Source organism: Felis catus, chromosome A2 (genome assembly GCF_018350175.1).
Source record: "Felis catus isolate Fca126 chromosome A2, F.catus_Fca126_mat1.0, whole genome shotgun sequence".
NCBI lineage: Eukaryota > Metazoa > Chordata > Mammalia > Carnivora > Felidae > Felis > Felis catus.
In genome coordinates, this window is record NC_058369.1 from 109,501,274 (window position 1) to 109,516,840 (window position 15,567).

At 37.8% G+C, this 15,567-nt stretch overlaps 1 protein-coding gene across 3 annotated transcripts in view; it reads right to left on the reverse strand.

Moving 5' to 3' along the window:
- Positions 1–15,567, reverse strand: part of ANKMY2 (ankyrin repeat and MYND domain containing 2) — a 39,995-nt gene that overhangs the window by 15,418 nt on the left and 9,010 nt on the right. For all 3 annotated transcript variants that reach the window (XM_011280417.4, XM_045052447.1, XM_045052446.1), the window contains exons 3-4: positions 11,776–11,914; positions 8,435–8,533 (exon numbers count right to left, since the gene is read on the reverse strand). In XM_011280417.4, the coding sequence (XP_011278719.1) occupies positions 8,435–8,533; positions 11,776–11,914 (238 nt within the window). The remainder of the gene's footprint in view (positions 1–8,434; positions 8,534–11,775; positions 11,915–15,567) is intronic.

A 15,567-nucleotide genomic window follows, 5' to 3' on the forward strand; every position in this document is an offset into this window, starting at 1 on the left:
CATTCTTCCCTAATCACATCTGGCTTTCTTCACACAGAATGTAAATTCACTCTATATAGATTATTGTTGTTGTTGTTGTTGTTGTTGTTGTTGTTGTTGTTATCTCCCCTTCCCTTGAATTTGAGAAAAGCTTGGCCTCTTTGTGAATATAATTAGAGGAAAAGATTTTGCCGGCGCAGCCTGGAATCCACTTTACAGCTTCTTATAGATCCCTATGCCACTTCTCTAAGCCATCTCTAGAGGTAAAACTGGTTCTATGAAACCAAAACTGTCCCTGGAGAAGTTGGTAGCCTGAATGTGTGTTCCTGTTGCCTCCCCTTCCCAGACTCCTTCACCACTAACTCTCTGGGGTGGGGAAGAGGCCACTCTGGGCAAGCAGCCAGAACCTCGCAGGGCACAGCTGTAGGTGCAGACTCTTCCGGGATCTCTGGAGGAGAGACTTCTTCCTCTTCTCTGCCTGCCGAGGTGGGAGGGACCAGCAGCAGAAAGTCCTGGGAAGTGGGCCCACGGCACCAGGGCTCCGGGAGAGTGGTCTGGGTGGCCCCTGCCCAGCTTATGCATGGTCCTGGCAGCGTCTGCTTGAGTGAGGACAAAATATCTTCCAGTTTGTTGACCCTGGGCCCACGGGTATAGAGATAGTGGCCCTTCTCTTCACTGCTCCACAACCCTCCAGCTTTACCTCGCTGCCTAGGGGATACAGAGCAAAGTTCCTGCAGGGATCCAGCAACATGAAGACTATGTGCTGCCTCCACCAGATGGCTTCTTTCGTGGGAAGTGCACTTACAACCACGACCACTGACCCAAACCAGCACCAAACCATACTCTTAATCACCAAACGAGAACACTCAAATCAAGCAGATCGAGTACAAAATGTGAAGTCTTGCGGATTGCAGAAAGATTCAAACCTTTAAAATTAACACACAAACTCAAACAGGTAACCCAGTATAGCAGTGAGGACTAAAATAGTAATGCAGAAGATGAAGTAGATGAAATGTCTCCAAACAGGAAAATTAGGAAATGGTAATCATTATGGAAGAGATGAGAGCTGAAGGGCAGATCGAGAAACGTAGTAGTGAAAAATAACACAAGTCCCAGAAAGAAAAAGGGAAATGGATCGAGACTTAAAGGTTAAACAAATGATAGAAGAACATGTCCCTGATTTGAAGGGAAATTTTAGTAGTGACCACAATCTCCTTTTTGGTATTCAGGGCTGTTCTTAAGTACCCAAACACCAGGGTTTGTTTGTTTGTGTGTTTGTTTGTTTCTTTGTCTCTCTCTCCCTCTTTCTTTCTTTTATTCAGAAAGCTCCAATCTATGTACCTTGAGGGGATGTCAAACAGTAATAGGATATATTAGAAACATGAGGTGCTCTGTTTAGCAAATGATCATCTCTACATCCACAATATTCACGGAGGGAAAGACAGAAACAGTCAATCAAGCAAATGTACAAGCAGGACATGAACATGTCGGCATCAAAATTAACACTGGTCACCGCATGTAGGAATTTACAACTGTGCAGAAAGAAACCAGACAAGATGAAGACAAACTACAATCCTTCCTTAAAATGCAGTCTATATCCAGCTTCAATAAAAAGATGGGTATTGCTACTTAAAAAAACAAAGTTCTAAAATTACCTCCTTAAAACCTTAAAATCAACAGAGAAAAAGTTGAAGAGAAAACAGTCGGGTAAATAGAGAATTAGCTTGTTACTATGTGTTCTCATGAGCCTCTCAACTAATAGAGTCAGGACAGTCCCTGTGAGCAGTGGCAATATTGGTACATTAAAAATACCAGCTATGTATCAATGACACAGTCACAGGAAGAGAGAGGCTTCTTAAGATTCCATCTTTGTAAGAAGGACAAAATAATAATATTTTCAGCATTAATCTTTTTTACATTTTAGGTAGTGCTTACATTATTTTGATATTTTATTTTAAATAATCAGCTAATAATTTATATTAGACTGATGTATATACTTATAACCAAAACAAATATTTAGTTTTACTGGTATTTAATTTATGAATTCTGAGTAAATACAAATAAAACAGTACTATCACTGCAGAAAATATATGCTGGGGGCGGGCAGCGGGGGGTGGGGGGCAGTGTATAATCTGGGGCCAGAATTGCTATCACTAGACTTAAGTCTTCCTGATTGAATAGGGTCACTGAGTCAGTCTTAGGAAGGATTACTGAGAACACACACACACACACACACACAACTAAACACATCTTAGTAAAATGTTTTATTTTCTAGGATAGGCTGAAATTTCAAAACACACTTCCAGAATGATATATGGAAAGTTTACTAAGGAAAATAAATTCTCATTTATAAATACGTAGGAAAGTGTGAAGGAGGTTCTACAAATGACTGAGGGAAAAGCACAGTGATACAAGAACTATGAAACTACCCAGGGATGACTCACATTTCAAAGAGAAAGAGAATTTCTGTTATGATATGTTTCAAACCAGATTCAACCTACAAACCATCCCAGAAGGTCCTGTAGCCCAAACCTAAATGAGAACACAGAGAGCTCCAGATGGAGCTAGGGGGGAGGGGAGAGGAGTGGAGAACGCCTGGTAGCAGAGATGGCTAGTCTGAAAAATGGGTGGAGGCAACATGAGTTGACTATGAGGATTACTGGAAGAGAAGTAACACACTTTGAATGACACTCTAATTACATATCGGGACTAAAAATACTAAACTCCCTCAGCAAAGTCCACAGCTGGTGGCAGTGGTGGAGGAGGAAAGGAAAGTCCCAGGCCTGATAAGGCAAAACAAGAGAAATGTAGAGAAATCAATGAGTTTATTTATTTATTTATTTATTTATTTATTTATTTATTTATTTATAAAATTTTTTTTTTCAACGTTTATTTATTTTTGGGACAGAGAGAGACGGAGCACGAACGGGGGAGGGGCAGAGAGAGAGGGAGACACAGAATCGGAAACAGGCTCCAGGCTCTGAGCCATCAGCCCAGAGCCCGACGCGGGGCTCGAACTCCCGGACCGCGAGATCGTGACCTGGCTGAAGTCGGACGCTTAACCGACTGCGCCACCCAGGCGCCCCCAATGAGTTTAGAAGTATTTTCTCATGTTCGAATTGCTAAATGGGCAAATACAGTTCCTTGGGGGTGGGACACAGAGGAGAATTTTGTTCTTGTTTTTTGTTTTTTTTCCTTGCCTGGTTCTTTTTTTTTAATTCTATTTTTTATTTTTTAAAATTTGCATCCAAATTAGTTAGCATAGAGTGCAACAATGATTTCTGGAGTAGATTCCCTAATGCCCCTTATCCATGTAGCCCATCTCCCCTCCCACAACCCCTCCAGTAATCCTCAGTTTGTTCTCCATATTTATGAGTCTCTTCTATTTTGTCCCCCTCCCTGTTTTTATATTATTTTTGTTTCCCTTCCCTTTTGTTCATCTGTTTTGTCTCTTAAAGTCCTCATATGAGTGAAGTCATATGATTTTTGTCTTTCTCTGACTGACTAATTTCACTTAGCATAATACCCTTCAGTTCCATCCGCATAGTTTCAAATGGCAAGATTTCATTCTTTTTGATTGCCGAGTAATACTCCATTGTGTGTGTGTGTGTGTGTGTGTGTGTGTGTGTGTATATACATATATATATATATATATATATATATATATATATATATATATATGCATGCCACATCTTCTTTATCCATTCATCCATCGATGGACATTTGGGCTCTTTCCATACTTTCGCTATTGTTGATAGTGCTGCTATAAACATGGGGGTGCATGTGTCCCTTCGAAACAGCACACCTGTATCCTAGGATAAATGCCTAGTAGTGAAATTGCTGGGTCGTAGAGTAGTTCTATTTTTAGTTTTTTGAGGAACCTCCATACTGTTTTCCAGAGTGGCTGCACCAGCTTGCATTCCCATGTTCTTGTTTTTAAATAACCAACAAATATAGGTTTGACTGGGAGTGTCGTGAATAGGAAAGTAAGCTTTAGTGGAATGGGAAAGCATTCTTGATCTTTCGAGTTAATAAAAGAAGAAATAAGTGTACTCTAACATGACCAGGCCAGTCACATTAAGCACACACACACACACACAAACACACGCACACGCACACAAAACCACCAAGTAAAACAAAGTGTAAAAATGTGGTAAAAGAGGAGGTACGTAGTCAAGTTTATCAATAACCACAAATATGCATAAGCTGAATACCTGTTAAAAGAAAGAATATCTCATTCTGGGTTAGAGAACAGAGCACACCTACATGGGTTTATAAACATACAGGTATAGAAGTAGTTACACTATTAAAATGAAATAATAAAGATGGAAAATTAAGAGATCAGCAAAGAGGTTATTGACAAAGGCAAAAAACCAAAAAGGAATCAAGAATCGTTATAATTTATGAAAAAGTATATTAGTAGATTCTGTACCAATAAAACCACTAGCAATTTCATAAAAAGGGAAGAGCTAAAAATATTACCATTAAAAACAGGAAAAAAAACCTAGACATGTCGATTTTCACTACTATTGTTGCTTCTTACTTTGAAGCCTGAAGCAAATTCAAACAGAAAATAAATGCAATTGAACAGCTATAAAACCCAGGAGACTCTAATAAGAATGACAAGAAAAATACAGAAATCAATGGCTTTCTCCTTATTACCCATAACCAGCTAGAAATGACACAGTGTGGCAGTCAGTGGTAGTGGGAATTCTCCTTACAATATGGGCAATAACTACAAATTACCTAGAAGTAAATTTTAAAAGAATGGAGTTTCATTTAAAAGAAAGAACTGATCTGAGGGAATATAATGAATATTATTAAGGTACCAAAAATAAGTTCTAAACCACACACACATACACAAAAATCAATATATCAGCATACCATGCGATTGAATAGCATGTCTTATCATACAGTGGTCAATTCTCTTAAAATAATTATATAACTATTTAATAAAAGTCCAACAAGAACCAAAAAAATGGGGGGACAGAGGAAGGTATTCAAACGGGAAGACCTGAAGGGAACATGCTGTTTAAAGTCAATGTGATCAAACAATATGGTATTGATACAGAGAGTGACAAGCAGGCCTGTAGAAGAGAATATGGGGCCCAGAAATAGATACCAGTATATAAGAGAAATTAACTCACCACAAAAGAGGTATTACAATTTAGTGGGAAAATGCTGGGTGGTTTAGTAAGTGGTGCTATCACAATTAACTACATATCCAGGGGGAAATAAACTCTAAAAAATTAAATTTTGAAAGTACAAAAAAAAATAAAATAAAATTGAAGGGCAATTAGGAGAATCCTCAATTAACCCATATTTAAGAACTCTTCTGACAAGACAAGAACCACAGAAACTATAAAAGAAAAACTATGATTACTTAAAAATAAATTTTCTATGGCAAAAGTTCCCATAAAGTCAAAATAAGGAAATATAACTATTTGAAATACACTTGATAGAAAAAGGGTTAGCAACCATAATACACATAAAACTCCTCAAAACAGTAAGAAAAAGACAACCCAAAGGATAAATAATGAGTATGAGCGTCCACAGAAAAGAGAAATAGAAATGACCAACAGCAGAAAATAACTTAATTTCGTGAATAATGAGGGGAATATAAATTTACAATATACCATCTTTTCAACTACCAGATTGGCAAAAAAGTGAAAGCACCCAGTTCTGATGAAGATGTTCCTAAGAATGTGAATTGTGTGTGTGTGGTGCGTCGGGGGGCGGGTGCATCTGGGTGGCTCAGTTGGTTAAGCGTCCAACTGTGGCTCAGGTCATGATCTCGCAGTTCATGAGTTCGAGCCCTGCATCAGGCTCTGGGCTGACAGCTCTGAGCCTGGAGTTGGCTTCAGATTCTGTGTCTCCCTCTCTCTGCCCCACCCATGCTCGCACTCTGTCTGTCTGAAAAATAAACAAACTTTAAAGAAAAAAAAAAAAAAAAAGAATGTGAATCATGGGGCACCTGGGTGGCTCAGTCAGTTAAGCGTACAAGTCTTGATTTTGGCTTAGGTCATGATCTCACAGTTTGTTCGAGCCCCACTCTGTGCTGACAGCTTGCTCAGAGCCTGGAGTGTACTTTGGATTCTGTGTCTCCTTCTCTCTCTCTGCCCCTCCTCCAAATGCACTCTATGTCTCTCAAAAATTAATAAATGTAAATTTTAAAAAATTAATTTTTTTTAATTTTTTAATAAAAAAAATAAGAATGTGAACTGTTATGCCCTTCTTTAAAAGACAATCTAGACTTACACTGAAATTAAAAATACATACCCTGTGTCTCAGCCCTTTTACTTCTGAGAGTATGTGTTACAGGGATTATAGCACTGTCGTGTAAAAATATATGACCGAGGATCATTATTACATCATTTGTAGTGAAATGATTTTTAAAAACTATCAGTAGGGGAGAGCCAAATGCACTGTGGTACGTCTGAATCATATGGAATATGACACAAATTCAGTGGAAATAACTGAATTTATATCCACTGAGATGAGAGGGACTTCCATGGCATACTAGTAAGTGAAGGAAATAAGTTATAAGAAATATATTTGTAAGATAAATCTTTTTTAAAAGATAAAAATCTTTTTTAAAAGATAAAAATCATTCATATGCGTGCACATATTGATACAAACCATTCCGCTTGAGGGCAGTAAGAGGGGGTGGATGACTTTTTAAAAAGACTACCTATAATGGAAAATATCGTGTAGACCAAAAGGGTTTAATTTTCATCTGTGAGATTCAAACGGAATGCAAACAATTCTCTTATTTTAGGATGGGACTGGGGACAATTTCTACCTTAGATTTCTATGGATCGAGTGGTGTTAAGAGAAAGGAAAGTAAAAGAGCATCGTATTCATGTGTGAAAAAAGAGGCCTCTCCACTTCCAGCCCTGTGACCTGAGGAAAGTTACTGAACCTCTGTCTGCGCTCTCATTTGCTACATCGTGGACGTGATGAAAACTGGGAGTTCAGTAGAACCTCATTTCATCTAACTGCTAGTCCTCAGGGCACAGATCAGAAAACTGAGTCCTGCAGAGAAGAGATGTGCCCACGATCTTGTAATGAATTAGCAGCAGATGTGAACTAAAATATGAGAACCAAGCTTCCTGGATGAATCTTATTTCCCCTTTGTACTGACACCCTCAAAATGAGCCTAGTGGTAAGCTGGGGGCAACCAGGGAGACTCTAACTGTGAGAGATAAATATTTCTCTGAAGTTTGTACTGCAAGACCATACTTAAATCCTCCTGAAATTGAGATAAAATAAGGATATTCGCTCTCACAGAGCTGACTCAGTGACTATCTGACTTAATCACTGGTAGCTACTATTAGTGTTTTGAGATAATTTAGTAACAAAATTTAACAAAACATACAGTTATTGCCCTCCTGTACGAGACTAATTTCCATGGCTTAAATGTAATTTCTCTCAAAACTTCCTTGGAAGAGGATACAAGATCCCTCTATTTGATGTATTTCTATGAAACCCTTAAGCTGTGCCTTGAAGTATATTTTCACAATGGTTGTCATTGCTATTAGCCTCCAACTGCCTGAACACATGAAGAGCCTCTGTTTCATTCACCACTGTATCCAAAGCACCTACAGTGATGCTTGGTATATAGGTTGCAAACAATAACTATTTGTTTAATGACTTATCAGTCCTAAAAAGTCACTTGCTGCATCCCCAATAAATCAGAGGTTTATATATTTGCTTGTCTATTTTTGGACTTTCCTTAACTGCTAACTCAGTGGGACTAAAACACCAACGACCAAATATTCACGCCACTCTCTTCCAAAACCCTCATATTATGTCCAGTAACAGGATTAATATACCAAGAAATACTGGGCACAACACAATAAAAGTTTGTGCTTGATGAGGATGAAAATGAAACAGCTATATATTACACTATTATTAATGCTCCTTTCTATGAAAAAACTGCATTGTTGCAATTTTTATTAGCAACAGTAACTGATGACACCTATTTAGTGCTACCCCTAAAGCTCCGGAAGTCAACATCTCATTTAATCCTTTCAATAACCAGGAACCATGTTACAATGGATAAAGTAAAGGTCAGAATAATTAAGTAACCTGCTACTGACTGGCACAGCCAGGATTTCAATTGAGGACTGTTGACTTCACAGTTCATGTTCTTGACTTTAGGTTAAACTACTTCCTTAGAGAAATAAGATACAGTCATCAAAGCATTTAACTACAACTAAAATGGCCCCACTATTCTTTGTATCTCACAAGGTGGAAATTCAAGATAGCTTGCTCATTTTCTCCAAAGGGTCACTGGACGTTTCATTAAGTTAGACAAAACCCAGCAAAGTGTAAACATTTTGCTTCTTTAAAACTAAACATGACACTATTTGTACTCTGAGAAGCGAAGTGCTATTTCTTCACGGAGGACATTTTGGATACAACCTAATTAAAAAATGCCGTAAAAACTCACCCACAAAGGCTGCCATCTGAGCTGCTGTTCTTCCTACAGAGTTGACAACATCTGTCTCAGCACCAGCTTCCAACATTACCCACGTGATGTCTTTGTTACCTGACGTTAGAAGGGAACGTATCTGTTAATATTAAGGAAATGCCCAACTGAAAACACCTCCTTCAAATGATCTGTACCTTTTTTCCTCATTTAGTTTTAGGTTTCTATCTTGTGAATATTTTCATTTTCTCTGAAATGTAAATCATAACCAGAGTAAAGAGTAAAATAATACAAAAACCCATATAGAGATTAACCTCATTTTGGGGGAAAAACATCAGGCAATACAAAGACGGTATGGAACTGAGTATCACTTTTTTTTTTAACAAAATGTATTTTTTTACTGATGACGTATAAAGTGAAAAGAACAAAAAATATCAACAACAAAGAGTGATAAAATGAAAAATCTCCCCTTAATATCTACTACTAATCCATCCCAATCCTCACATCCGCAGGCCCTGGAATAACGATACAACAGGTGACGGTCTATCATTTGCTTTTATTCTATTTGCATTCTATTGCTAATGTAATCATTACAGATATTTTGCTATTATGAACTATACTTAGTGACCAGCATTTTCCATTAATTTCTGCAGGATGGAACAGTTCCTGGAAAACACTGCAGAATCAAATTTATGCCTATTTTAAAGGCATTTTGCCAGGCTGACTACTAGCAGGCTGGGCAGATGTGCATATGCCAAAACAGTGCAGAGAAGTCCCTATGCTGACGCTGGACATGATCGCTCTTCCTTAACCTCTGCCAATACAGTGAGTGACAAATGATCATTTATTTTTCCAACTGCATTTCTTTGCTAATTGGTGAAAATATTTTATATCCTTATGGGCCAGCTCTATGTCTTCTGTTCTCTGTTCAATTTTCTGTCCAATTTTCTATTGCAGTACTTTTCTGTATGATTTATGAGAGCTCCTGCTACATAATAATATGACCCTTTAAGCTATGTAATGAATATTTTCCTCAGTTTTTCATTTGTACTTTATACATTGGTATATTCTATATTTGGAAATGTTAAGATTATATATAACCAAGTTGGTCAATGTTGTCCTTTTTATATTCTATATTTTATATATCACACTTAGAAAGGCTTTCCTTCTTTTTTTCCCTCCAAGTTTTTATTTAAATTCAAGCTAGTTAACATACAATGCAATATTAGTTTCAGGTATAGAATTTGGTGATTCATCACTTTCATACAACACCCACTGCTCATCACATCAAGGGCATTCCTTAATCCCCATCATCTATTTAAGCTATCCCCAACCCTTCTCCAGAAATGCTTTCCTCTTCCAGGATTATAAAAATATAGATTACTGTTTTTAAGGTATGAGAGTATTATATCTTCCTTTTCTTAAAAAAAAAAAAAAACAAAAAATGGCACAAAAACAGACACATAGACCAATGGAATAGAATAGAAACGCCAGAACTAGACCCACAAACGTATGGCCAACTCATCTTTGACAAAGCAGGAAAGAACATCCAATGGAAAAAAGACAGCCTCTTTAACAAATGGTGCTGGGAGAACTGGACAGCAACATGCAGAAGGTTGAAACTAGACCACTTTCTCACACCATTCACAAAAATAAACTCAAAATGGATAAAGGACCTAAATGTGAGACAGGAAACCATCAAAACCTTAGAGGAGAAAGCAGGAAAAGACCTCTCTGACCTCAGCCATAGCAATCTCTTACTCGACACATCCCCAAAGGCAAGGGAATTAAAAGCAAAAGTGAATTACTGGGACCTTATGAAGATAAAAAGCTTCTGCACAGCAAAGGAAACAACCAACAAAACTAAAAGGCAACCAACGGAATGGGAAAAGATATTCGCAAATGACATATCGGACAAAGGGCTAGTATCCAAAATCTATAAAGAGCTCACCAAACTCCACACCCGAAAAACAAATAACCCAGTGAAGAAATGGGCAGAAAACATGAATAGACACTTCTCTAAAGAAGACATCCAGATGGCCAACAGGCACATGAAAAGATGTTCAGCGTCGCTCCTTATCAGGGAAATACAAATCAAAACCACACTCAGGTATCACCTCACGCCAGACAGAGTGGCCAAAATGAACAAATCAGGAGACTATAGATGCTGGCGAGGATGTGGAGAAATGGGAACCCTCTGGCACTGTTGGTGGGAATGCAAATTGGTGCAGCTGCTCTGGAAAGCAGTGTGGAGGTTCCTCAGAAAATTAAAAATAGACCTACCCTATGACCCAGCAATAGCACTGCTAGGAATTTATCCAAGGGATACAGGAGTACTGATGCATAGGGCCACTTGTACCCCAATGTTCATAGCAGCACTCTCAACAATAGCCAAATTATGGAAAGAGCCTAAATGTCCATCAACTGATGAATGGATAAAGAAATTGTGGTTTATATACACAATGGAATACTACGTGGCAATGAGAAAAAATGAAATATGGCCTTTTGTAGCAACGTGGATGGAACTGGAGAGTGTGATGCTAAGTGAAATAAGCCATACAGAGAAAGACAGATACCATATGGTTTCACTCTTATGTGGATCCTGAGAAACTTAACAGGAACCCATGGGGGAGGGGAAGGAAAAAAAAAAAAAAAACAGGTTAGAGTGGGAGAGAGCCAAAGCATAAGAGACTCTTAAAAACTGAGAACAAACTGAGGGTTGATGGGGGGTGGGAGGGAGGAGAGGGTGGGTGATGGGTATTGAGGTGGGCACCTTTTGGGATGAGCACTGGGTGTTGTATGGAAACCAATTTGTCAATAAATTTCATATAGAAAAAACAAACAAACAAACAAAAAAACCTACAAATACTACAAATACAGATGACTCCACTTAATTGTAAATATTTCCCAATTCCCAATTGTCTTTATTCACAAATCAGAGTAAGTTTCTAACTGGATCAGCATATTTAGGACATAAATGTCAGTGAAGCAGACAGCTCTAACATAGCAGCTATTTCTTCAAGAGACCAAAGAAGTTTTCATATTACTTCAACATACAAAGACACAGAACGTTAATGGAACTCACTTGAAAGAATAATGATCCAACTCCTTAACTCTACACAAAATATATTGTCCATACAATCAGCTGATTTAAATAAGCAAAGAAACATATCACCAAATTAACTATATAACATACTTTATACATTACAACCTTTCAAGAACCAATTCCCACCTTTCCTGTAAGAATTGACCTTAAACTTACTATAATAAAAAAGCATGTAATTTAAAAGTATCTATGTACTTATAAAAATTTTGCATAGGTGACTGATAATGATACATTAGAATAAATTCTAAAACGTCACCAGAAAGTGCAGCAAACATGAGGGCTGTGTATCCATGTTCATGCTGATGACAATTTACATCAGCTCCATGTCGCAGAAGTAATCTGCACATATCAAGTTTTCCTTTATATGCAGCGTGCATTAGAGGAGTCATTCCATTCTGTAACAAAAAGGGAAAAAGTATTAATTATATTTATTTACCTTTTCTCCTATGAACAACTCCTGAAATTAAACTAAAAACATAAAAGAAACATGAATTAATAAACTCATAAAGTACTTTTATGTTGACTTTCTCACTTGGATCTTTCATAAACTACTGAGGAAAAATAAGTTTTGTTATCTGATAATTTTTTTTTAAATTTTTTTTTCAACGTTTATTTACTTTTGGGACAGAGAGAGACAGAGCATGAACGGGGGAGGGGCAGAGAGAGAGGGAGACACAGAATCGGAAACAGGCTCCAGGCTCCGACCCATCAGCCCAGAGCCCGACGTGGGGCTCAAACTCCCGGACCGCGAGATCGTGACCTGGCTGAAGTCGGACGCTCAACCAACTGCGCCACCCAGGCGCCCCTGTTATCTGATAATTTTTTATTAGCAAATAGTTTCTTTTTAAATTTTTGTTTTTTTTTAACGTTTTATTTATTTTTGAGACAGGGAGAGACAGAGCATGAACAGGGGAGGACTGCGAGATCATGACCTGAGCCGAAGTCGGACGCCTAACCGACTGAGCCACCCAGGCGCCCCAGCAAATAGTTTCAAAGAAGATTTGCTCAACCTCACAGAGCCAGTAAAATGTCCAGGGAGGCACAAGAACCTAGATCATCAGGGTTCACATCTCTACCACACATACTTAGCTACTGGAGAAACAAATAAACTAACGGATACAAATGCATAAACATGAAAACAAAAACATCTCAAACAATCAGAATGCCTATCAATGAGAAAGTTGAATAAAGCATGTTGTATCCACTTGTAAATCATAACCACGAAAAGAGTAATCGTGAACCTCTTGACTGAATGCATCTGTATCTAACGAATTGGAGAAATTTCCATGAATTACTGCCAATGAGAAAAACAAGATGCAGGAAATGTATATTATAATAGTATCATTTTTAAAATGATACCCCAAACCACATTTACATTTTGATTATATATATGATTTGATCATATATACAATATAAATATCAAGTAATGATTGGTCACATTCACACTATATTGTTTAGTCTGCATGTTTTGTGCATATCCAGCAAAACATCCAACTTATTTGTTCTGAGTATCTGATGCTACGTGGTAGATAAATGAGCAAGGTGTTCTCTAAGTGGATTTTCAAAGCAAACCAGGAAAACTCTTTAAGTGCTGGAATTTCAAAGTGGTTTTGGCTGAAGACTTCTCTAAAATGTAGAATCTGGGGGTGCCTGGGTTGCTCAGTCGGTTAAGCGTCTGACTTCGGCTCAGGTCACGATCTCACGGTTCGTGGGTTCGAGCCCCGCATTGGGCTCTGTGCTGACAGCTCAGAGCCTGGAGCCTGTTTCAGATTCTGTGTCTCCTTCTCTCTCTCTGCCCCTCCCCCACTCATGCTCTGTCTCCCTGTCTCAAAAATAAACATTAAAATGTAGAATGTTACTGTAGTAAATCTTAGAATGTCAACATAATTTGAATCGTTCTTTATGAGTCCACACTAGGATTATGAACACAAGCCATCAATATTCTAGAAGTGTTACTGATATAAGAATTATACGAAGGCTGAGACCTTTCAAGGGGCTGTACAAGAGACATCTTAGTAAGAGTAGCCAATGTTTCTTGAGAACAATAAAAAACTGGTAAGATTATAATGTTAAGACTCCCTTTGTTGGGAGTATCTACAAGGACGAGGTATTTAAAGGTTGGGAGTGGTTCGGCTGGGCATGGGTAATCAGGATCTCACTACACAGAGGCAGCTCTGAGGAAGTGGGGATGAATTATATGGTTATTACCTTTCGAATAAGACAAAAATGCATTCAAAGCAAGACTAGGGTGGTAGCCTCGTAGGATGCTATAACCTAGACATAAGAAGCTAGGTGCAGCCTGGGGGAAAAGAAGGACACAATACAGGCAGGTAGGCAATTTATCACACAGCAATCCCATTGTATAAGTAAAGGTTATAAGTCTGACACTGCAGAATTGTCCTATATATTTAAAATAAATAAATACATAACCCTAAAGCAGCTTTCAACACAGTGTGAAAAGATGTTTAAGAACAAAGGAGATGTGCAGTTTTTGAATCTTACATTGCAATTGCAAAGTGTCTTCACTTTTTTTATGTCTGCTTTGTTTTAACTGTCCTTTCTGTTGATCACTTCTGTCCATTTACCTGACTGCCTTCCTGTTTCCTGATACTCCTTTTCTGCTCGCTCTCTCTCTCTCTCTCTCTCTCTCTCTCTCCCTTTTAATTTTTCTTTATTTTTGCTCTTTCTTATTTATCATTGGTCTTCGTAACAGGGATTGGTTTTCAGAACTAATCAATGAGAGCTTTTTTTCAAAGAGGTAATGAGCAAACCCAAACATATCATTTGCTGTGCAATCTCTGAACCTGTTATCCTTGTCATGTCTGTAATACAGTGTATGCTTTTCCCATATCAAATTTCAGTGCTGGCCTGGACAACCCTAGGTAAGAGAAGCCAAACATGTTAAGTGATAATTTATACTAAGCTTTTCTTTCTTTTTACTAAGGGTTATAATAACTTAGAACAAAAAATTATAAACTTTGAATGCAATGATTACTACGTATTATCTTTACTGAGTGCTTAATATATGTCAGACACAGATTTATGCACTGTGGATAGCAATGAACAAATTCCATGCTCCTCCAGTCTAAGTCCCTGACATTTAAATTTTAGTTGAGGTGATAAGGCAGGGGTAATATAAGTGCTACAGGGAAAGAACATTGACTAAGAGGGAAACAGAATGACAGAGAGAAAGAGATTATTATTTTTAAATACAAGGACAGTTAAGAAATGTCCGCCTAAGGAGGTGGCATTTGAACAAAACCTTCCTGAGGGAGTGAAGACACAAAGAATTTAAATAACTAGGGGAAGACTGCTCCAGGTAAAGGGAATGCAAGTCGGAAACTTTGAGAGCAAAGGGTATTGCCTTCCAGGAACACCGAGGAGGCCTAATCGGTCTGCAGTTCGCTCACAGAATCTTCAGGAATCTCCTTGTCCTGATTCTCATGCTTCTAGGGTTTTACCATTAAATATGAAAGTGTGTCTAATGTTTTAACATTAAGCAGGATGCTACTGTTTGGGAAAGGTTTCCACAAATCTTTTATCAAGTTACCAAAAAGACCTATTCTATCCTAATCTGTTAAGAGCTTTTACCATCAATGGACACTAAATGTTATCAAAGGGATTATAGCATCCATTGAGATAAACATAGGTGATTCTTTTATTCTGTAATATAATGGATAATATTGAAAGATTCTCTTAAATTGAACCATCCTATCACTTTTGGAGAAACCTTACTTGGTTATTATTTAATTATTATTTTGACATACTCCTGGATCAATTTGCTAGTATCTTAGAGTTTTCGTATCTGAGTTATAAACTGAATTGGGCCCAAGGTTTTCTTGGTCTTTTTCCTATTTTGGCATCAGTGTTAGGCTAGTCTTATCAAATGAGTTGGGTATCTTCCCATCTTTTTATGAACTAACTGCAATCTGTGTAAAATGAGAAGTCCTTGAACATTTTGTAAAGCATACTCAGGTTTGCAGCTTTAGGAAGTGGTTGGCATTTAAATATATTTACACAAATTTTCCTTAATTATTCTAGTTTTTCT